This window comes from Schistocerca cancellata, chromosome 5 (genome assembly GCF_023864275.1).
Source record: "Schistocerca cancellata isolate TAMUIC-IGC-003103 chromosome 5, iqSchCanc2.1, whole genome shotgun sequence".
Taxonomy (NCBI): domain Eukaryota; kingdom Metazoa; phylum Arthropoda; class Insecta; order Orthoptera; family Acrididae; genus Schistocerca; species Schistocerca cancellata.
The window spans coordinates 523,374,233-523,399,010 of record NC_064630.1 but is presented as its reverse complement, the minus strand read 5'-3'; the positions used below and the strand labels follow the sequence as shown (position 1 = coordinate 523,399,010).

At 39.9% G+C, this 24,778-nt stretch overlaps 1 protein-coding gene across 1 annotated transcript in view; it reads right to left on the bottom strand.

The window, feature by feature from the left end:
- Window positions 1-24,778, bottom strand: part of LOC126188870 (trypsin-1-like) — an 83,535-nt gene that overhangs the window by 42,854 nt on the left and 15,903 nt on the right. The window contains exons 2-3 of the mRNA XM_049930524.1: window positions 11,433-11,506; window positions 5,490-5,578 (exon numbers count right to left, since the gene is read on the bottom strand). Of these exons, the coding sequence (XP_049786481.1) occupies window positions 5,490-5,578; window positions 11,433-11,506 (163 nt within the window). The remainder of the gene's footprint in view (window positions 1-5,489; window positions 5,579-11,432; window positions 11,507-24,778) is intronic.

Below are 24,778 nucleotides of genomic sequence, written 5' to 3'. Positions count from 1 at the left end.
ACGCTGATGACCAGCCCCTTGAGCTGAGACACGGTCTTCAGGAACAAGAGCTACAAAATTCATCCAGAAAATGAAGTGATTTCAGACAAGAATCAAAGTAAGATCACGTGCGAGAAGCAGGAAAGGAAACTTGCTTTTTTACCGTTCTGTGGCTCCATGTCGGGCAATATAAACCGCTCGATGAAAAAACACAAGATCAAGTAGATCTTCAGACCTCCGACAAAAATTGTGCAATTATTGAGTCCAGGTAAAGATGCACAAGGTCTCAGAACACCTGCGATCTACAAGATGCCTTGAGAATGTGGTCAGTCTTACATCGGACAAACAGTACGCACTATAGAAGAACGCAGGAAGGAACAATAAAGGTTTTATCGCCTATGCTACGCCGAGAAATCCACCTTAGGTGAGCATGATCTAAAAAACGGTAACCGGATGAAATTTAACGGCACTCCCTGGCGACTTTAGGGGCTGTGAAGTTAAAAAAAACATTGAAACAAAAATCAGTAATAGCGTCCTTAATAGGGACGGCGGCTTGCAGCTCAGAGGGCGTGGGATCCAGCTAACGCGTGGTTGTAGCGGACATTTCGAACGCCAAGTCAGCGTATGCCCACATGAGCGATGCTGCGAACATCAGTGACGTCACAGCCGGCAGCGAGTGTATGTGAAGGTGTACTGGTAGCCATACCACTTGATGGCGTGAAAGGAGTGTCTGCCAGAAGGGTTGTGTATTTTAATCACGTGACGCGGCTGGGAACCCGAGATCTTTTTATTCAAAGAGCTTAGTGGATTGTTTTAGACGAAGTTGGTACTTGCATCGTGTCTAGTGCTGCAATTGGATGCAAAAATCATTGACTGCACCTGAAAGGCAGGGGGAACGAAATATTAGCTGAGCAACTTGAAGTAAATGTAAACGGAGCCACAAGTGAAGAAGACAATATTCCAGTTATTACTGGAGTCAGAGGGATATATTTTCTAAGTTAGGGTTAGCTTACAGACACAAAGTATTGAAAGAAGTTATAGCAGAACAGGACCCTTATATATGTAACAGTTTCCATAAAACTAAAATTTATTTGTTTCATCAAAACATTAGGAGATGGAAAAACAAGGTAGGTGAGCTTTCTGTACGCCTAGGAGTGTGAAAAATTCTGAGGTGTTAATGTTCTGTGCCTCTCTGAACGCCATATAGCCGCAGGGATGGAGAAGTTAAACACCAGGGATTAAACACTAGCACCAGTTTCGTGTAGAGTTAACGAGGGAAAGAGAGTTGCAACAATTGCAAATGTTGGACAAAAGGCTAAAAATACTGAAAGAAATAGTTTTTGTGTGGAACAGAACCTATAGACACGTGCTTGTGTGCTGTTACTGTGGAATTATTCTGTGGTAATTTCAGTAATCTACATATCCCCCATACAAAACTTTCATCTATGGGAAATCTAGATGCATTCTTGAGATAATATTTTTCTAGACTACTCAGATTGGAACAATTCATTTGTACCTAGTTGTTAATGGACTGTCTGATCATGAGGCACAATTACAGGAAATAAACAATATAGCATCATGCAACCCTGAGGCAGGTTCATAAAAATCAGTGAGGCTTATTGATGAGGATGGGATGCAATTTTTTAAGAGTAAGATAAAAGAGGTATTACAGCGTGAGCTGCCTTAGAAAGATATGCTAACGTCAGATTCAGTTCATTCCATAGTAAATTTGTGTCCATATTTGAAAGTAGCTTTGCTAAAAATTATCCAGAAAATTCATTAAGAAAACAAGTACGCCATGGGTGATTACGGGAATTAAATCTCGTGTAACAGAAAGAGGAAAATACACATAAGGGTAGGAATAATTCAAGTTTCGACGTTACTTGCGCACTTCAAAAATATATTATAATATTTTAAGAAATCCATTAAAACCTCAAGAAGTATGCACATCAGGACAAAAAAGTAATGCAGATAAGAAGATTGAAAGTGTGTGGCACGTTGACAGACATGAGACAGAACGGCCAATCAGCGTATAAGATACCGCAACAGTTAAACTAAATGACAATGTTGTCACTGACAATTCACAAGCTGTGAGTGCTTTTAAAAAATACTTTCTAAATGTAGCAGCAAAAATACATGATTCAGTTGAAGGAGACAGAGAACATATTGAAAATGACATTGCGCAGAACTTTAAACAACTAGACATATCACCAGCATCCCTTGCTGAAATTAATAGAATTACAAAAACTTTGAAAAACAAAAGTTGCGATGTTGTTGATGGAATTGCAAACAGAACTTTCAAAAAAATTTTGTAACATAATAAATAATGTCCTTAGTGAGTATATTGCAATATTGGCATATGGAACTTTTCCCAACAGTTAAAAATATGCAATTCTGAAACGTTTTCATAAAAAAAGGTGACGATAAAGACTTCAGTAATCATCGCCCAATTTCCTTACTGACATCGTTTTACAAAATACTCCAAGAAGTAGTGTACTAGAGAGAAGTCTCACATTTAAGTAGAAATAATTACATAGCTTATAACAGTTCGGAATCCAAAATAGTTGCATGACGGATGATCCTATTTACTCCTTCACTCATCAGACATTAGAAGCCTTAAATAATAAAATATCACCAGATGTTATTTTTTGTGCTGTCTTCAAGGCGTTTGATTGTGCATACCATGTTACACTCTTAGGAAAACTTTGGAATTCGTAACCTTACACACAGCTGGTTTGAGTCACACTTAACCAACAAAATGCTGAAATTGGTGTTGAATAATTCTGAAAATCTTGGAAATGTAGAAAATTTTACTGACTGGGGAGAAATCACGAAGCGAATCCCATAGACTTCAATTTCTGGTCCACTCCCATTCCTTATATATGTGAATCAGCTTCCACTTAACATTCAACAAACAGAATTGGTACATTTTGCAGACGATACTATTGTTGTAATAAATTCCATTAGACAGACAGGGAGAAAAGAGATTATTATTGATGTGTCTGAAACAATTACTAAGTGGTTCTCTGAAAATGAATTCTCTAATAATTTTGAAAAATAACACTGTATTATGTACTCTACAGCAAACGGGGCACATGAACAGGAGTTAGTAAATAGTGTATAATCTTTCAAATTTGTATTGTTGAAACCTTGAACAGGAAGAAACATATAACTGAGCTCCTCAACCCATCAAATACAGCTGCTATTGTTCTTCCTGTAACTTCTAGGCTTGGAAACAAACGAATCAACCTCCAGACATATTCTGCATATTTATACTCAATAATGTCATGGAACAATTTTCTGGGCTAACTCGTCACTTGGAAAAGAAAAGTATTGATTGTACAAATGCGGGTCATAAGAATAATACCTGTTCACTCGCAGTCGTCACGTAGGTAACTCTTCAAGGAGCAGACATTTTAACTGTACCTTCGAAGTACATAAATTTGCTAGTTAAATTCGGCATACGTAATTCATCAGAATTTTAGAAGAACAGTGCTCCCCTTACCTACAACCATAGAGATAAAAGTGACCTTTTATTTCCCATTGGTAATTCTGTCAGTGGCTCATAAGAGAGTTCAATACATGTCAACAATAATTTTTGATCATTTGCACAATAACATAATATAATTGGCAGGTGTCAAGACACATTTTAAATTTAGCTTAAAAGCATTTCTTTTGAACAACTCTTTCTACTCCATGGATGAATTTCTATTTAAAAACTGGTAGCCTGTATATAAAAAAAATTGAATAACTTTTTTTAAGTGTATTTGAATGAGTAGGACTAAAAAATAATGTGTACATTAAGATTAAAATTAATCATGTACATATATGTCGTAGACCCTCGTTTTCCACGTTATTTCGGGAAAAGTATCATTCAGATGATCTGTAGACGTGTAACGAGCTAACTAACTAACTAGTTGTCATGTTCATTTTCAATTGACCTCTAAGAGAAACTTAAATATTTGAAATGAAACATCTGATGGGCATTACAGATACTGAGGATAAAGAATGATAGGATAGATGTAAATAATGAACTGTCAAGTTAATCTCATCTGTAATTAATGGTAGATGTTACCAACTGTTGCCCACCTCTCAACTTTCGTAAAATTAGTAATCGCGTTATGAAATGCAGGATGTAATGAACTGTACACAATCGTCCGTGATCCGTACATGCCTACTAAGGAGGAGGATACATATTTATCAGTACTGGGCTGCAGCCAGAACATCTCAGCTCATTTGCCTGCGGCGCAACAGTATGTAAGAGGACGTACAAGACAGTATGTGTGATTAAATTCAATATTGATGTTTTATTATACTCTTAGCATTTGTAAGCTAAGTATCTATTCATAGCTATACGAAATAGAGCCATCAGCGGTGACAGCAAGGCAATGCTTGAGGTTCAACTTGTAATCAGAGCAACACACGCATGATACCATGCTTCGGAAATGAAAGAATGACAGTCAGTCCTTTAGTCACGGAGTGTCACTATTGCGGTAGTCCTTTGTCTCGTATACCCGTCGAAAAGTGATATGGATGAGCGTTCTGTGGAGAGCGTAAACACTGTAAATATATCGAATCGCTTAGGTGGCGCTCCCTCTACTAGCTAAGACCGAAACATGCATATGAAATGGTTGGATCCAGCCCCATTCAATACCCTATCACCACGACGGTCAGAGCAGATCGCTGCCATTTATGAAGTGTATTAGTTTGCACCATGACTGTCTGCCATTATCGACTAGGCTTGCGTTCTTAAATTTCGCATTAGATGTTACTGGACCGTTTATGACAGTTCACAGTGTATCTGTAGATATACAGAACACCTGCTTATGGATGACAGGCAGGAACACCGGTCAGTGGTACATGTTTACTCTTGGTCAAATTGCTTTAACTAATAGAATCCATTTTGAAAGAGTTGAAAGTCACATCTGGCCATTGGGATGTAAATTGTTTGTTGTTTCCATCAACAGATAAAGGCGAATTCTGGAATGAATCGTTTGAGAAAGCCTTTGTCGTTTTCCTGCTTTATTTCTAAATCATCCAATCTCTAATTCAGTCTCTAATGAACTAGTCGCACACGGAACGTTAATTTCGTGTTTTGAAGAAGTGACATTCAATAACGTCCGGCCATCCTGCAGGCATATTAAGATGGTTCCTGAAATAGACAATGGATGTTTCTGCCCCCATAGTTATTCTTCTGATATATTACTCCAAGTGAAATGCACTGTGGACAAAATGTTAGCCTTCTATGCCTGCTTCTTGTCATATGTGATTCTCACATGACTCAAATATTGCACTACTCAAAAATCGATCAAATATGAAGCTACAGACAAAACACAGTGAAATTTGCTCGTAACCTAGCAATCACTTCACAATTGTATTTAAAACCTGTAAAGTGTTTTAAAACTACTTAGAGTCGAATTATAGCAGTGTTTTATTCAATACAGCTATGAAAAAATAATAACATGTGTATAATTTCTTTTATGCTGGTGATGTATTCTGGTTTTCCTCACCCATCCACACAGTGACCAGCGGTCATGACCCAGTATTCGTTGATGATTGTAGCGCTGCATTCTGGTACACCATAACGGACATATTGAGCCTGGAACAAATAAAATACGAGTTTAGTGAAGCTATGAGAATCACTATTAGATCTACTACAGTCAGTTGTTACATGTTCTCACTAAAATTGCTAAGTAGCTAGGGTAAACTTGCGCAAGAAGACCACTTCTTACGAGAATTCTACCTCGTACATTGCGCTAAAAGAGCCATTAATAACTCGTCTGGTATCAAGCAAACCACCCGTGGTTGACTCAAAAGTATCACTTCTTTCTACGTGACTTACAAGTGGTGACAACGCTGGAACGAACATCCATTCAGGAATGGTCACGTGCTTCAAGATACAACAAAGAAGATTGAGGGATTCAGAATACTTTGCCAAACCTGGTCGAAGTCAAACCGCAATAGGTCGGCCAAGGGAGAAGTGATTGCACCACAAAGTATCGGAAGTTCCGTCCATTTGCTGCCAGCGACTGTGGGGCGGATAAGTCTTAAGAAGGAGGAGGAGATTAGCATTTAACGTCCCGTCGACAAAGAGGTCATTAGAGACGGAGCACCAGCTCATACTATGGAAGGATGGAAATCGGCCGCGCCCTTTCATAGGAACCATCCCGGCATTTACCTAAAGCGATTTAGGGAAGTCACGGAGAACCTAAAGCTGGATGGCCGGGCGCGGGTTTGAACCGTCGTCCTCCCGAATGCCAGGCCAGTGTGCTAACCACTGCGCCACCTCACTCGGTGAAGTCTTAGGAAGACCACATTGTTATGAAGTGTCCACTTCGAGTGTTTGACGATAGCCGGGTGAACTCTATATCGACTCCAAGTGCTCGAAATTGGTTATCAAATTCAGACATTTCCACTTGATTGTAGGTACTTTTGTGTGCTTGTAAAACCACACGATAAATATGGAACTCAGGTCAGAACGGGATAGCGGGGCACACCGGGATCACGCTGCTTTCTAAACTGGAGGCTGCTGCAGCCTGTTGTAGTTATATACAACTACGTCTATGAATTGATGGCAAGGTGTGACAGCCATTTTGACTTGGTCTGGAGTGCGGCTTCTAAGAGAAGGGTTATCGTTCATATTTCCAGCTGTATTTCTGTAACTTGGAACACACCTCCGTTACAGACGCCATTTTGAAGGCTACGCATAGCGCCGCCAGTACTCGGCACTTCATGAAACTACAAATGCTGAAGCGAGATTACTCCACGATGTCCTACACCAAATTCCGTATTGTTTCAATTGAAACTGGCCGAGAAAAAATGTGTTGCATTATTTACTGAACGGCCAACGTATTAGCTCTTCTTCCTGTTCGAATCACATCTGGAGCGCGCGAATGGTTGCTGAAACGCCTCTGTGTGCACTATAACTATAGTAACATTGTCCTCATGATATATACGGGAGTAATGAATAGTAGTTGTAGCATAATCCTAGATTCGCTGTTTAAAGTTGTTTCTTTGCACTTTGCAACTAGGTTTTTGTGTGATAATCTGCGACTCTCTTCAACCGTATATCAGTTCTGTTTCTTCAGGATCTTCAAGGCACTTTCCCATTCGTCAAACAAATCTGTTACTATTGTTGTTGTCCCTTTTTACACCCACTCAAAAAGGCTGGCTAACTAAAGCAGCAATGGATACGTTGCAGCTGCGTGACATCAGTCCAGATGACGTCTCTAACCGCCTTAGTGCTGTGTGTATCACTGTGACCCGAGACAATGGAAAAGGAGTAAAAACAGTTTTATTCATCACTGCGTAAAAGCGTGAAGATGCAACCATCACTGGACAAGATAATACTATCATTTTTTTTTAGGGACGGCGACGGGGACGATGGCTAACACCGTGTGATGCTAATAGGTAATACATTTAAGTGACGAACTGTCACGGGAGAAAATTCCCGAAATCCACTGACAAGGTAACGGTTGGCTGTCAAGACGAAGCTTAGCGGGAAGCGGAAGATGGGATGGATTTACTCTACGGTAACGCCCCACTTCATTCTGTACAGGAGACGATTTCATATTCTACTTGTTTGGGATATCAATATCCCCGTATTGTCCAGGCGTGCCGCAATTTGAAAATGACGACGGGGTGACTTTCATGAAGTAGAAGGTTTACTGAGGAGCGAAATGGATCCATCGACTACCACAGTCTCCGTCAAGTCATCCATCGTTAAGAAAATTTGTCTTACTGAACGGCGAATATGTAGAGGGGGATTCACGCTGTCAACACGTTCATTGTCCCAATTTTATTATTTACGATGTGATAAATACAGTTTTCCTCGTATAAGCCTGGAACACAGCAATACATTGAAGCCAATTGATAACAGTAAAACAGGAACTGTAAGGAAATACAATGTGAGTCCACCGAAGATTAATTAATTGGTTTAATAACCAAACTACTAGGTCATCAGTCCCTCTTACCTGGAACAGGCAAGTCTACAAAATTACATACCCAATAACGGTCTAATGCATGAAACCGAGGGAAAGGAATCGCCAAGATCTACCGAAGGGCAAAAAAGCCTAGAGAAAGGTACAAGAAAGAAGAAACTACTGAAGAAAAATGTTAAATAGCAAACTCAAGTTTATAATGAAAAAGCGTTGACGGAAGCAGATGCGCATACGAGGGGCGTTCAATAAATAATGCAACACATTTTTTTCATGACCAGTTTTGTTAAGAAATGCAGATTTTATTGTGGGACAACGTGTAATCTTTACGCCTCAGCCCCTATACCTTCATGAAGTTCCGATAGGTAGTGACGCTAAGAGTAGCCTTCAAAATGGCGTCTGTGACGGAGGTGCGTTCCAAGCAGACTGCTGTCACTGAGTTTTTTTTCGCGTAAGACCAGAACATCGCAGATATTCATAGGCAGTCGCAGAATGAGTCTGAGGGCCTGGCAGTAAACAAAAGCACTGTAAAATTAACAGCAATAGCAGCCCTCTGTCGCAAAAAGGAGTCTTTTGACTCAGGTTTCGGCACTGCTTTGAGTGCCTTCATGACAAATAAAACTCTCAAATTGGCATGTCACGTATTAAACTAAAAATCAAGCTCTTAATTAGTTTAATACATGACATGCCAATTTCAGAGATGTGTTTCTGAAGAAGACACTCACAGTAGTGCCGAAACCTGGGTCAAAAGACTCCTTTTTGCGACCGAGGGCTGCTATTGCTGTTAATTTTACTTTTTAAACGGTCGCTGACTACGCAGCCATATTCGAAACATTTAAAGGCATTATGAGTCGTTGGGCGAGGCGTCTGTCGCCATCGCAACAAGGTCGTGCAAACGTGTCCGATCGCACAACCACTATGTGATCCAAAGTATTCGGACACCCCAAAAAACATACGTTTTTCGTATTAGGTACATTGCACCTATAGCCAGGTACTCCATACCAGCGACCTCAGTGGTAATTAGACATCGTGAGAGAGCAGAACTCACGGGCTACGAACGTGGTCAGGTGATTGGGTGTCACTTGTCTCATACGTCTGTACGCGAGATTTCCACACTCCTAAACATCCCTAGGTCCACTGTTTCCGATGTAACAGCGAAGTGGAAACGTGAAGGGACATGTACAGCACATAAGCATACAGGAAGACCTCGTCTGTTGATTGACAGAGACCACCGACATTTGAAGAGGGTCGTAATGCGTAATAGGCAGACATCTATCCACACCATCAGACAGGAATTCCAAACTGCATCAGGATCCACTGCAAGTTCTATGACAGTTAGGAAGGAGGTGAGAAAACTTAAATTTCATGGTCGATCGTCTGCTCATGAGCCACATATCACGGCAGTAATGCCAAACGACGCCTCTCTTGTTGTAAGGAGCGTAAACATTAGACGCTTGAACACTGGAAAAACGTTGTTTGGAGTGACGAAGCACGGTACACAATGTGGCGATCCGATGGCAGGGTGTGGGTATAGTGAATGCCCGGTGAACTTCATCTGCCAGCGTGTGTAGTGCCAACAATAAAATTCCGATGCGATGGTGTTATGGTGTGGTCGTGTTTTTCATGGAGCGGGCTTGCACTCATTGTTGTTTTGCGAGACACTATCACAACAAAGGCCTACATTTAGGTTTTAAGCACATTCTTGCTTCCTACTGTTGAAGGGCAATTCGGGGATGGCGATTGCATCTTTCAACACGATCGAGCACCTGATCATAATGCACGGCCTGTGGCGCAGTAGTTACACGACAATAACATCCCTGTAATGGACTGGCGTGCACAGAGTCCTTTCCTGAATCCTGTAGAACACCTTTGGTATGTTTTGGAACGCCGACTTAGTGCTGTGCCTCACTGACCGACACCGATACCTCTCCTCACTGAAGCGCTCCGTGAAGAATGGCCTGGCATTCCCCAAGAAACCTTTCAGGACCTGATTGAACGTATGCCTGCGAGAGTGGAAGCTGTCATCACGCCTAAGGATTGGCCAATACCATATTGAATGGTGGGCGCCACGAAGCTGTAAGTCATTTTCACCCAGGTGTCCGGAAACCTTTGAATACGTAGTGGATCTGTGACTTCTGCAATGCTGGAACTTCAGTGTGTTTGTCACCACAAAAATTCAAACTGCCTTCTCCTTCTCTATGACAACGGGAGCCCCTCACACCAGTCTGTGCACAAGAGAGTAGTTCACAAAACTCCATTGGATCTACCAACTTCCGAGTTCCATCTGTTTGGCGCAATGAAGATGCACTCTGCGGGAAGCCGTACATGAATGATGGGGACGTTATTGAAGCAGCAACGTGTTGGCTCCGACATCAATCAGTAGAGTGGTACCAAGTGGGCACACAGGCCCTCACAGCATGGTGGCGCAAGGGCGTCACATTGAACATAAATAGTGTTGGAAAATAGGGTTTTGTAGCCAAAAGAGCGAGGAATCATATGGTGTATTGGAATCCTGAATAAAACAAACCTGCTTTCAGGACAACGTGTGTTGCATTACTTATTGAATGGCACTCCGGTGGGTTCATAGACTTTTTTTTCTTTTGACATTGTCCCACAATGGGACAGGCTGGGCGTGATTATTAACGGATCTGGCACGGTTAGTTTAAGGGATGGCTGTATGTCCTTCCTGTCGCCACCCCTATACCCCGTGGGATGGAATGTGTGTACCCAAACTGTTTGCATGTAGTGTCATTCGTGGGAAAGTGAGCAAAAGTTGTTGAAATGTTTGATAATGGTGTAACTGAAGCGGGACATAGATATAAGGTAGGTATTCACCTGCCGGGATGTGGATAACCGCCTAAAAACCGCATCTCAACAGACCAGCTCAGCGACTCTCTTCATTAGCCCGCCAGGCGGATTCTGTCCAGGGCCGGGGCACCTCTCTGTCCCGGAAACGGTGATTTGACACTTAGAATAAGCAGGCAGGTCATATAAGTCACCAGGTAATGTGAGAAATATTATGAACAATCAGTAGTTAGTATCTCAGAGGATGGCGTGTCAGGGCGTAGTAAATGCAGAAACAAATCTGCACAGTCCCGTGATAACACATTTTATAGAAGGAGTAAATATAGTTTGAAACATCATAGTAATGACTGAATATAGCACGTTCGCCTCTAGCACCAGCTGTCAAATGTGGATTATTATTACCATGCTGACTTTCTCTTTCTCCCAGGATTGGCACTTAGTCATGGGCAATGTAGTTACGATAGCTGTCGTCACTCCTGCAGTGTCCTCGCTTGAGAGGGTGGTATACTAGCCAGCTGCCTGCTGACTGACTATTCTTCTAACCCTGAACTGTGATTTTGATTATCACGAATATCATGTGAGCAGACCATCACATTTAAATTAGCCAGTTCCAGGATACTCTCTCAGTAGCTTCATAAGTACAACTACTTGGGATTTGCATTTAGCGCGTAAAAGGAGGCAATAAATTGCCCATTAACGTTAAAATTTTACCATGAAAGGAAACTCGTTATCTCCAGCCTCTGTGCCGTTCACAACTCTTGAGTCAATCTGTCCTGGAGGTGCACCTGCAACAGAAGAAACATATGTGAAGAATCTTATATGTAACATAATTCTTGCATTAATTATATTATATTCCATGGATAGTCATATATTATAAAACAGGATCTGAGAGTCTACATCTACGTTTAAGCACACGCCCTGCAAACAACCATACGGTGCATGGTGCAAGGTATGTTGTACCACTACTCTAGCTGCTGTCACCTCGAGATCATTTCACCACTCTACAGCATTGTCTGTAATACAATACCAAAAAGCGTTATTTTGGTTTTATTTATTAGACAACCAGTGTCGGCATTACATTATGTCATCTTTTGGCCTGCGTATACCGAGTAACCCTCGTGTTACAAACCAATGTAGCAGTGTCAACTGGTCTTGTGAAGATTTTTTATTTCCCACGGTCATGTGCGCAGCTAGACAGCTTGCTAACAGCTGTCCAAGGAGCGCACATGGCAGTGGGAAATAAAAAAATCTTCACAAGACCAGTTGACACTGATACATTGGTTTGTAACACGAGGGCTACTCGGTATACGCAGGCCAAAAGATGACATAATGTAATGCCGACACTGGTTGTCTAATAAATAAAACCAAACTAACGGCTGTTGGTATTGTATTATTGGAAATCGACCAGCCGAAGTCCTGCACTCCAGACACAGGATGGAGTTACATTTATTATACAGCATTGTCAGTTAGTACTAATCCAAATGTTAGTAAAAATTACGAAAAGAATATTAGATAAAATTCCCGAAGAGGATTGAAAGTATTCTGCTTGTGAAACGAAAAATGTCTTCACCGATGAATTTGCGTTGTTTTGGACCTTGTACAAACTACCAGCGAGAAAGACGTTAAGAAAACTATGAAGTTAATATGGGTAGCATCTTAGAAACCATTACTCTATGGTGTGACGTATGAACGTACTTTATTTACCAGAGGTTCGGCGCGCAATAGCGCACGAGTATTTATACGCCGCCGTCAGGATGTGACAACCGAGAATATCCTCTGACTTCCGAATTCTTTTTATTTTCAGCTATGTCTGATTCTTCGTCATTGCGTCCGCCACCAAAATCATCCATATATGCCATAAAAAAGTAACTGTAAGCAGTTTCAGGCCATTATTTCCCTTTAAATCAAGCAAACATATTTTTGCGTATGCTTTTGTGAAACCGAAGTTTTTCCGAAGCATACAACAACACAACTACTCTCAGCACTCAGTAAGGGCATTTTGCGCAAAACTTTATCCCTGGTGCTGCAATGTCCCTGCATTTCATTAAAAATCGTTGTATATCATTACAATTCCTGACTCAAAAAACAGACGTGCGGACAAGACAAAGAACGGAGGTCTCTGAGCCAAAAGAATTTTTTTTCACTGCGATCACTCTGCAATTTCCGAGCCATAGGATACTATCCTCTATCGCAGGATCAAAGTACAGTTTGAAAGGGGGCTGTCCTATTTGCCACGACGATATTCAGGAAGTTTTCACCATGAAGGTGAATGAAGTGGCGAATTTGACAAATGTACTCAATCTCTGTAGAATCGATATAACCATATTCTTTGTAAGCCTGTGTTTGCGGCCAACGATGTTGGTCAGAGTAGTCAGAGAGTAGCAGCAGTGTGTGTTGGACAGTCTGGGAATGTACTTCGTTTATAAAGGATGAAAACTGCCATCCATGTAGTGGAGACAGCAATATTTAAACGGAATTTCGTAATTATAGTTTTGAGTAAAGGTATTGAGCAAATGAGGTTGTGTTAATGGGAGAAAGATAAAAGTCAGCCTTTAAGATAACCCAGATTTTTTATATTTGTAATGTGTAGCTTCTTATTGTTAGACCATTGTGTATGGTTGAAGTTAGGCGTGGAAATTTGTAATGTAGCACATGGCGTTGTCTTATAGTTGAAACAAGTTGCAAGGAAAGCAGTTGCACACAGGAGAGTTATTTAGAAATTTTTGCTAACTTTTCTAGGTGTGAGAACTTTATGAAAAGGTGTACTGTTCTCTTGGTTTCATGAAGCATACTTAAACTTGGAGTACTTTTTCTCATGTATCAGTTCTCAAGACTATTTCCCTATTACTTCCACGATTCTGTTTGCACATTCGCACTGCACTTCACCCAGTTCTTTAGTGAGAAGCATTTTATGAAAATTGGTAAGATAACGTCTCGCACTGCACTTCACAAGAACGTAAAATTAAATTTAATTTTTTAACAGTCACCTCATTATTTCTAATGGCAACGATTTACAGATCAGAGGAGCGCACAGGTAGACTATTAAATTTAATTATCATTAAAGTTCCTGTCCACTGTAGGGCACAGTGATTGTTAGAGTGTATTTGTGAAGAAAATCATATTATTCAGATGCTTAATATAGTAGAAGATTTTAGAAATGTGCTGCCTTGTGAATTTTTAAGCGGCTTTATCAGAAAAACAGATGCATTAAATTTTACGTTCATTTGCTGCGCAATAACGTTAACAGTCCTGATACAGTGATTGTTTGCAAGACTAAAGATAGAAATTAGCAATATTCAGGGCCATTTTTTTGCAGCCAAATGGCCAACATAAGTTGCATTAAAAATGGATTGTTTTCTCACAGACAATTGTTTCATGTATCGGTTGGTCTGGATAGCGCATCATGTACCATGAGCTCTACATATTTCCATTCAAAATTAAATTTTCACATGGTTTTTCTGCCCTGCACCAAGATTTAGGTATTTAAATTCTCAAAATAAGTTTCACACGCTCCTGAGATACCAATTTGATACTTATGATCACGAGTTTTAAAAATATATAAGAAACCTTCACCTGGTGACCCTGCCAGGATGCATGATTACATATTAGTCTGCTGATTTCTGAAGTCAGATGAAGTTTTGTTTTCCAACTATACATATTAAAATTTCAATCATAGGATTTGACTTAGCAGTTACTTTCAAGATTTGTGAGACAACAACTGACATAATTATACACTATATACCTTTACAGCAGCACAGATCGTTTTGTATATTTATTACCAGGCAACACTATAGACAAATTTTCTGAAGAACAGTTAAAGTTTGGTTGAGGAGGAATAGAACTAACGTGTATTCTCTGCATCTTTGAACACCAATGTTATGATAAGCACTTTATTCTCTGTTGTGAACTACTAAAATACTACAGAGTGTAGTGCAAGTGAGATTTATTCATTTGTACTGTTATACTGTGGTTAGAATAAGTGATTTTGTGCTGATGTATGCTATTGCTAATGACATACTCCCAGTTAAAAGTAAACTTGTTTTTTGCATCTTCATGTGTTATATACTTAGACAGACAGTAATTTTTTATGCTATGTGATACTTTGTGCCACTTACTGAATTGTATGTATTTCGATGCAAAGTGATATCAGAAGCTTAGATTTGCATTTATTCAGTGAATTCTGTTCGTGCTAACTTAAATATTTGTCTGTTTTCAATAATATTTATAAGAAGTGATTTTATTAATTATCTGGGGAGCGTAGATATTATGTGTGTGACATTTCTTTTTCGTTTGCTGCTTTAATACAATTACTTTAAAATGTCAACATCTATCAACAGCTACCAGAGCTGGATCAAATGTTAGAACTGTAGCTGATGCAACTTACGATGTTTCTGTAGACAGAGAAGGGACAAGTGAACAGGGTTCCGTTCATAATACTGATTTAACTGAAACAAATTGGACACTGCCAAACAGGGGTGATCAGGGTAATTTTTCAGTATCAAACATAGAGCGAGAAAGTGCAGTGGGGGATTCTTCTTTGACAACTGAGTCTGTAGAATGTTATTTGTCCGTAGTTAACCCTTCGGTAGAGAGCCGAGATACAGTACACCCCCACAGGCCATACTTTCGTTTATAACACCGATACGGAAGAACGGACGCTGCTCATGTCCTAGCTATTACGGCCAATTACCCACATGCGTTCCACTCGTTTTCCTCATTCGTATGCTAGAAGTTGACAGGTAAACATCTTAGTTCTCTCCGTTGGGTTTTACTGCGCCCCACCTTTCCGTCCTTGTTGCATGGATTTTCAACACTGCTGCGCCAGACGTAAGTGACAGATGCTCTGTAGACCTGTAATACTATCTTATAATACATTATTGCAACGGTCTTATACTTTACGATGTAAATAGCAATTGGTTTATGACTGGGCCACTGGTATTCGTCTGTTGTATTATATTATATCATAATCATTTGATTATAGTATATTACAAGTATATATATTTTGGATGTCATCATATGGATGGGAAAGCGCTAGGCTGAAGTGGCTACTGCGAAACCTGGAGGAAGAGGAGAAGGAAGCCGAGAATGTGAAGGGTCACCAACTAACATGAATCGCTACCTGTTGATGATGGGGACGAGGAAGCTGATGGTGAAACTGCAGAGAGTGAACAAGACACTGACTCAAAAGAGGACGCTAGCGACGATGGAATCGACTGCCATATCAAATGTGACGACTTCTACCTCGGGAAGGATGGGACTACCATGTTATGAAGAATTCTCCAGGCCCACAGAAGGTTAGGAACAGATGTTGGAACATCATCAAACAATCTCCTGGATCGACGAGAAATGATAGGAGTGCGAAGACTACCGAGGAAGCCCTTAGTCTTTTCATTACAGAAGATATTGTCCCGATAATCGTCGATTGCACCAACAGGAAATAGCGACGCGTAGAAAAAATTACAAGGCAGACAGCCTGTGTGCGAAGACGGACAAACCTTAGGTCATGGTTCTTCTCGTGCTTCTCGAACTAATGGGGGGATTCAAATCTGGACGAAAGGAGCTTGCAGGTTGCAAGTTTCAGGACCACCGATGGAACTGGTGTTGCGATCTTCCCCCTGACGATGACTATGACTCTTGTCAGAGTCCTCCAGCGCTGTCTCAGAGTCAAACAGACTCGGAAGAACTGCTAGGGCAGTCACATCCTCGTTAGCTACGCTACGATCGATGAAAAACTGGATAGGTTTCGTGGCAGACGCTCATTCATTCAATACATCCTGACAAAACCGGCCAAGTACGAAATCAAGATATGATGTGTCTGAACACTTCATAGCCAACACACATGGATCTGGAAGAAATCTAACGGCAGACAACTGGTACACCAGCGTTCCACTGGCCATTACACTGCTACGCAAGCACAAGATGACTCTGGTTGGAGCGGTTAGGAAAAAAAATAAAATAAAAAAGAACTCCCACTCTGACCGCCCAGTCTGCTGCAGCATGTTGGGATTCAGTAATCAGATCATCTTGGAGTCCTACTTTCTAGAAAAGGAGAAGGTTGTGATTCTTATCTCCACCTTTCATCACGATGATCTTGTAGACGAATCGGCTGGGGACAAGAAGAAGCCTGAGGTGACTATCCACTACAATAAGGCCAAAGGCGGTATCGACAGTTGTGCGGAACTTTCGAGGTGAGCCAAACTTGCAGAAGATGGCCACTCAGGACGTTCTCCACGATACTCAACGCCGGTGGAATCAATGCGCAAGTGATCCATCTCTGAAACTCGCTTCAGGCAACTCTTACACGTCCACAACTCGTCAAAACCCTCGCCGTCGCCCTTCTTTACAAGCACCAGGAGGCATCTAGGCACCTTCCTAAACCGTTGCAGCAGCACCTCAGGGACTTCTTTGTTAGACCTTTTCTCCCAAAAAAGGTGAAGAAGAATTCAAGATGTGGGCAGTGCGGCCGCAAGAAGGGCATTAAGACGGTGTATGCAAAGCCTGTAGTCAATACATATGTCTCGCGGAACATATGATCTTCCTTTGTCCTGACTGCGTCCCTGAAGCTGAAGCACATGCCAACTTACTCAAAGACTGCTGCGAAGGACGAACACAGGCACAGATATAGAACTTGGATGTTTAATGTGTGTTGGTTTTATTATGTAAGTGTTAATGTGCCCATAGTCAAATGTTATAAAGATACGTAAGTCGTTCATTGTAAAACGTTGTCAAGATACTTAATTTGTTCATTGTAATATGTTCTAAAGCTAAAATAAAATATGAAAAGGAAATGAAACGTAATACAAACAAGTAGTAGTGGTCTTGCACGGAAAATCAATGAGGCAGGTCAGATGTAGGCTTTGGGGTGTACTGCTGTCCACCTTTATGTTGGTGATATAGGATCCACCTTTGTAAATGAGAGTTAAAGATTTAAGTTTTGTATTGACCAAACGGATCCAATGTCGCCCATTCTTGATGTATCGTAATATTACAGATGAGAACAATGATCTTCTGCGAGGTATTCTGAAGGTATTATCAGAGTACAATAAACAACAGGTTAGAAAATTTGAAGAATGTGACAGAAAACTTGTCAGAAATATAGAACAGAATAATAAACAAAATTAGAGAGGGAGGTTTGGTCGATTTAAATGAGAAAACTAAACAGGTTAAGCAAGATGTTCGTGAGGAGTTCAACCCTGTCAAGAGTCGAACTCACTTGAAACGGTCGAAATTCCACAGTTGAAACGGTAGGACAGTCAGTTTGAAACTCACATACAATGTATAGAAGAGCAGTGTCCAATGCTTAAGGCTAGAGAGGCAGAATTTGCTACCCAAGAACACTTACAGGGTGGCAGTTGTTGAGCTATATGACAAAAAGTAAATTAATTTCAAACTACGGCGTGCACACACTCTATTCAACGTGTAAACTTCATTAAAAATATTATAATTTAGGTTGTGACATGTTCGATATGCGTGATGTGGTGCAAACGAATATCGAAATTCTGCATGACCCGCTGAAGTGTCGATGACCTCCTGAATGGCTGTTTTCAGCTCAGCGACGGTTTTGAGGTTATTGCTGTACACCTTGCTTGTCTCTAATATAACTCAGAGAAAGGAGTCGCATGAGTTCAGATCCGGAGAATATGGCGGCCAATCGAGACCCATGCCAGTGGGCCCTGGTAACCCTAGAGCAGAAATGCGGACGTCAGAGTGCTCCTCCAGGACATCAAACACTGTCCTTCTTCGACAGGGTCGAGTTCCGTCTTGCATGAACCACACCTTGTTAAAATCAGAGTTACTCTGGACAATGGGGATGAAATATTCGAAAGCCTTCGCGTACCGTTGGGTAGTCACCGTGCCATCGAGGAATATCGCACCGACTATTTCGTGACTGGACATTGCACACCACACAGTCACCTGTTGATGGCGAAGAGACTTCTCGATCGCGAAATGCGAATTCTCAGGGCCGCAAACGCACCAATTTTGCTTATTGACGAACCCATCCAAATGATGGGCTTAGCTTCGTCGCTAAACCAAATCATACAGCGTATACTAATGCCCATCATGCCCCGCGACCAACCGTGCAGTCTGAACGTCCTAATCCAAACATGTTCAGAAGTTACGAAGATTTTATTTCATATAGTTCAGTAACTGTCAACCTTTAAATACAGTTACCAAACAGGTAGGTGAACTTCCTGTAACCGTGACCCAACTAGACAATTGCGGACAAAAATTCTTTTGTTACACTGCCTGTTCCGTTAGCTGATTCAGAAGAATGTCTTTCTCTTCAACGTTTTAAACAGTGACAGACGACCATTAATCAAGTGCACAAGTCTGATGTAAAGAAACTCGATGACCGATTATCGCCCACTGAACGGAAAATCAGTCAAGGGAATGATGATACCGATTGCCATACTTTGTGTGTTAATACTGCTGATGAACTTCCTGATTTGTGCTATGTAGGTTAACTGTTAAGTAAAAGCAGTGCCTTATCAGACAAGATAGTGCGGATGTCTCAAACAGCGCGAAAAATATCTTATCCTCCCACCAGAATGGTTCATTTCATTACAAATAATTTCTTGTAGTTCGAAAGTTTAAAATTTTTCGAAATTCTCCTAATGACATGCAGCCCAAAGAATGGCTATTTCAGTTTCAATATTGTCTCTCAACTTCATGGACAATTGGTCATAAACTTGATTATGTATGCGGCTTTTTAGAATATGAACCAGTCACAAGAACGAGAGCAGTCGTACATTTAGGCCAAACGACATGTGAATCTTATCACGATTTCCTGTCGGCATACCGATCTGAAACAACAAAAGACAGAGTCAAAAACAGTATTATTATGCTACAGAATTTTGAACAATCGGACTTTTGTAAACCAGCAGACTATTTTCAGCACATGATACGCAGGAATTAACAACAATTTGTTTGACTAAACTACCGACACGCTTGCGACTCATTATTTTGGCAGGCCGCTGTAAAGGTGACATGAAGGCTTTTCAAAATTTGCTGCAGGAATTCGAAGTTGACGGTGAGGAATTTTACTCGTGAAATAGATTCAGAGACAGTAACGGAACAGAATTTCCAGTCTGCAAGCAGGAGATGAGATTAAGATATTGTGCAAATCCCAACAACAATTATGAACAGAATAATCAATTTTCCAATAGCTGTGATCACAATTATTCATACAATTGGCATCCAAGAGAACAGTCTAACAATTGCGGCAATTTCAGAAGCAGGAACAGAAATCGTATTTTAGGAAGCAAAGAAATTACGATAATAGTGGTTATCTCAACAGATATCGGTATATTGAAGGCAATAACAGCAGCTGGCGTGAAAGACGAAATTTTAATTCAGATCGCGACACTGAGTCAGATCACCAGATCGTTACAATCCAAGACGAGATGGTTCGTGTGATTGTAACAATTGTGATGGAAAAATAATCAGGAGAGGCGCAAACGAGTGAAACAACACGCTGAAATAATTAAGGTCAGATCACCTAATACACGTGTCAATGCTAGGAGTGATGGGCAATAGCAAAAACGACAGATAGCGCACACCACAAATGACTCGTTTGTCGACACGGGGGGCTTTCTACTCATACTAGTAGCTTTATACAGTGGAATACTAATAACAATCTAAATGAGAAAGAGAGAGAGAGAGATAAAACATAGCATAATGTTGCGAATGCAGGGACTGCTGAGGTCCGATTACCGAACTTGGAAGTACTTAGTGTTTTTGACAGGGTAACTAATTTTATGCCTTGGTCAAATTATGATGAAATGAAACAGATGTGCATCCGCCTGAAGTGAGGAACACAATGAATGACGTCGTAAAGAGATCAGACACTTAGGGAAAACATAATGTGACGTAGATTCAGAGGAGCGACGAATAAATTTTGTCCAGTTTCATGATATTAGAGATATCTTCTTGGAGGCGAAAGTAGACAATCACAACATCTTAATCCATCCTATAATGTCAGTCTCTGTTGGAAAAGTTTCGTTATCAGCAGTACTGGAGTCAGGTACACCTGTTTCGGTTGTCAGTGAGGCAGCTATCAATAAATGTCAGCAATTAACCGTTTGTCCAACATTTCCATTGCAATAAAGCAAGATTAAGGGTATTATTCCGAAACAACTGCAGAGGCTAAGATACAGACACATTTAGATTTCATTTGCCAAAGTCATCAGTTCTCAGGCACCTTCTTAATTGTGCCCCTTCTTACTACACAGATGATATTAGGTGTTGACTTCTTGATTGAATACAAGGCCATTCTAAATTTAAACGATGCTAAGGGGAAATCTGAAGTCAATGGCAAGTTACTCTGTTTGCAGTTCGAGGATTGCATTTCAAACGAGGAAGAAGACATAAACTGTTTGAAATTTTTATCTTCGTCAAAATCACGACTTTCCACTGAAGCTATTGGTCATAAATCGAGTACTTCTCAGGAAGTGGAATAGATTTTTTGGTGGCTCCGAAATTAGATGTGATAAAGTAGACAGTGTAGAGGATGTTTCTGAGGTAGATAATTAACAGTTATTCGATATCTCATAGTCACATTCTGAATTCATTATCAGCAAACTTGATATCATACGAAATATTCTGTATGGATTTAAAGTGAAGGAACATAAGAAGTTGTTTGTTCCACCTTAATCTATTCCACTGGTATACAGGGGAAGCGTAAAGAATGATATCCAGTCCATGTGAGCTCAAGTTGTCATTGAACCTGCTGTGAGTTCTCACAGCGGTCCACTTCATGTAGTTGAAAAATGAGTAATGTAGGTAGAGTATCTATATCTCTATGATGGGTATATCAGCTGGCGACTAATGCCTCCTCGAACTTCACCTTTTAATTCACGGTGTACTCAACTTCTTCTAATGTCCTATTTAGGTCGTAAGTGTAAATAACTGTCTCTTACTACCTAGCATAAGCATAGTGAAGTAAGTTTTGAGACTGACTGACGTTCCATTACAAGAAATAATTTTCCTAACTGGTGATAAATGTAATTTGCTATGAACTTTTGGTAATTTGTGAACGATGTTCAGAAGCCTACTCTATTGACTCATTTTTTGATGTCTGAAAATAGTTGTATGAAATTAACAATCCTTAGCTATTGTCTATTTGTGATACAGAGAAATGAACTTTCAGCTTCACTGAATATGTATATTGCACGAACAAAGTGTAAAGAATAATAGAGAAAGGGCATACTGCAACATTTATGTAATAAATATTGAGACCAGAACCTAAGAAATGAAGCGCTTATGATGTTGGTGTATTTATCCGATGAAATAAGGTATTGATATTATGCAGTAATGTAAATGGTACTTCGGTTGAGTAGTAACGATGGAATAATACGTATTGAATTATGATGTGTAACTAGGTGAAGAGCTGTTCTTAAGTGTAAATATTTCAGGAAGTCAATGAGGAGTAGAAGATTATGCATTTCAGCGTTGTTGATGTATGGTGCATTTTTTTTTTTTTTGGATTATAACTTCAGGTCGCCATTGAGGGGTAAAAGAAGGTTTTTGTCTCAGTAAAGATGTTGTATGCAGTTCAATATTAACTTTATAAGGACGTTGTGTAATAGTAAAAACAACCAAAATACACTTAACATGAATATTTTTATTCATAACTGTGCTCTGTATGTATGTCTTTATGATGAATTCACTCAGCACATTATACAGCTACTTTGTGGTTGACACCTGATCACTGAATTTTAGGAAACCTGCAGATTGTTAATGAAAATATAAGTAACATTGTACTCTTTTCTCATCAGGAATGACAACGGATTTGTAGTCGTAAGTGAATTTGGCAGATACTAAGATGATGTTGCATCTAAGATTTTTGCTCAAATAGAATATGATGTAGACTGACACATGTCTGACATTTATTGTGCCCTAATAATGTTTTCTACTTTAAGAGTGGGTATACAATAATTGGCTATTTTGGTGATCACCATACTTATTCCTGGTGTTATTGTACATGAGATATATGGTAGTTACCGTTATGGCCAGGTAGATAACTATGTGTAGCTTAAGACACTGTGTCAAAACCTCTTTATTTATTTGACATACTTTAAAAATGGAAGTACATATTCTAGATAGATATTTGATACCAGATTGCTGATTAACTGTTCACTTGTTTAAGCAATTGGTTGAAATGACACCATATCATTACTGTCAAGCCTTATATGCAGTTTATATGATGCCCACGTTATAAGATAACAATTTCTACTGTATGTATATCAGATAACGGCGTTTGAATAGGGCACATGTACAGGAAATTACCATGCATTTGAGGACAGTTCATTTTGGGATTAACTGTATGTAACTAGTTATCTAATTCCTTTGTAAATTTGTTTCGTGTATTCTGGACACAGATGGGAGATGATCTTGGTTAACATGCACAAATAAAGCTTAATGAAAAGATTAAGCTGGATGACTTCAGGCAGTTTGCTGTGGCCTTGCGTTGAGTATCACACCATGTCTCAGCTTATGAGAGGTGAACCAATGGAAACATTGCTCATTGCGCTAATTCCACAGCAGTGATTCTATCTATTCAAATTCTGGGTTCCCAGTGGGAAGACATTTCATCCTCCCTGCGTCCACCTGGATAACACGCTTATTTTGAGCTTTGTGGGTTGTTAGTGGAAAAACTGAAGGCAAGTACTACGCTGCCTGAGTCTGTCCCAGGATTGTGTTTCTGCTACCAGATTGGAGAAATAGTGATAAGTATGTGTGTGTGACAAAAAAGTGATGTGTGTAACAGTTTTCTGTGATATTTTTTCCTCCCACCGCAAGGTGTTCTCCTCATAGGTTTTCCCAATAATTCTGAATAGACAAATGGAAGCATTTTTGTACCATTCTGTAGATGTGTGTATCCTTCTTGCTTTATATGAAGCGACTATAATACTCATTTACCTTGATAATATTTTCTTAAACGTATGAACAGATACCTGTGGCTACTTTATAAAGCTTTGTACCATAGTGGAAAGATGGCATATTTTCTCACTTTATTGGAATTAACTTGAATACACATTTGTCTCCATAAGATTTTATTAAACATTTGAACGAACAATTGTAACCGCTTTCTAAAATTCTGTACACTGTTGCATGAAACATGTGTACCTTTCTTACTTAAATTGAATTGGCAGGAAACCTTACTTGTCTTTAACCATTTCTTTTAAACATTTGTACAGTTTATTGCAGGCGTAAGGCCTTTGTAATGCCTTGTACCTTATTGTAGAATGGTATGTATTTATACCACTGTATTTGACTTTAGTAGATTTCTGATTCACCACAGATAAGGATCTTCTGATGCTATGTCTTTTGTATCGTGACAAATATGTAAAATGACTTATTACTGGATGCTTTGTTCACTTGTTTGCATGTATGTACTGATACGTCTTTTTCAACTCATGTAATGCTTTGTACCAGTTCACCCAATGCCTTATATGCACTGTCACCCATCCACAATACCTGTAACCGCACGTTATGTACCACGATTTTGTAACTGTTTCTTTTGGAGAATTCTTGAGTGCCTCGTGTTATTGTATCAGCGCAAACCTCTATGCAAAATTCTTGTCTGATCTGGGAAGGGCAAAAAACTTTTCAGTCCTGTTTACCATGATGATACTCAGGAGTTTTTCACCACAAATGTGAATAAAGTTGGGAATTTGATAAGTGTACTCGACCTCTTTAATGTCGATATAAACACATTCTTTGTAAGACTTTGTTTGAGGCTGGGATGTTGGTCAGTGGAAGTCAGAGAATAGTAGCAGTGTGTTTTTGTCAGTACTTGGTTTAAAAAGGATACAAAGTGGCCTATCGTCTTGTGGAGCAACAGTATTTGAAAAGTGTATTGTAATAATATGGTCTGAAGAAAAATGTTGAGCAGATGAGATTATACTAATGGAATAATGATAAAAAAACTTTTAAGGTAATCAGTTTTTTATATCTGTAACTGCGTAGCTTCTTATTATTAAAACATTGTGTATGGTTGTAGTTTGGTGTAGAAATTTTGTAATGTACCACATCGCGTTGTCTTATAGTTGAAA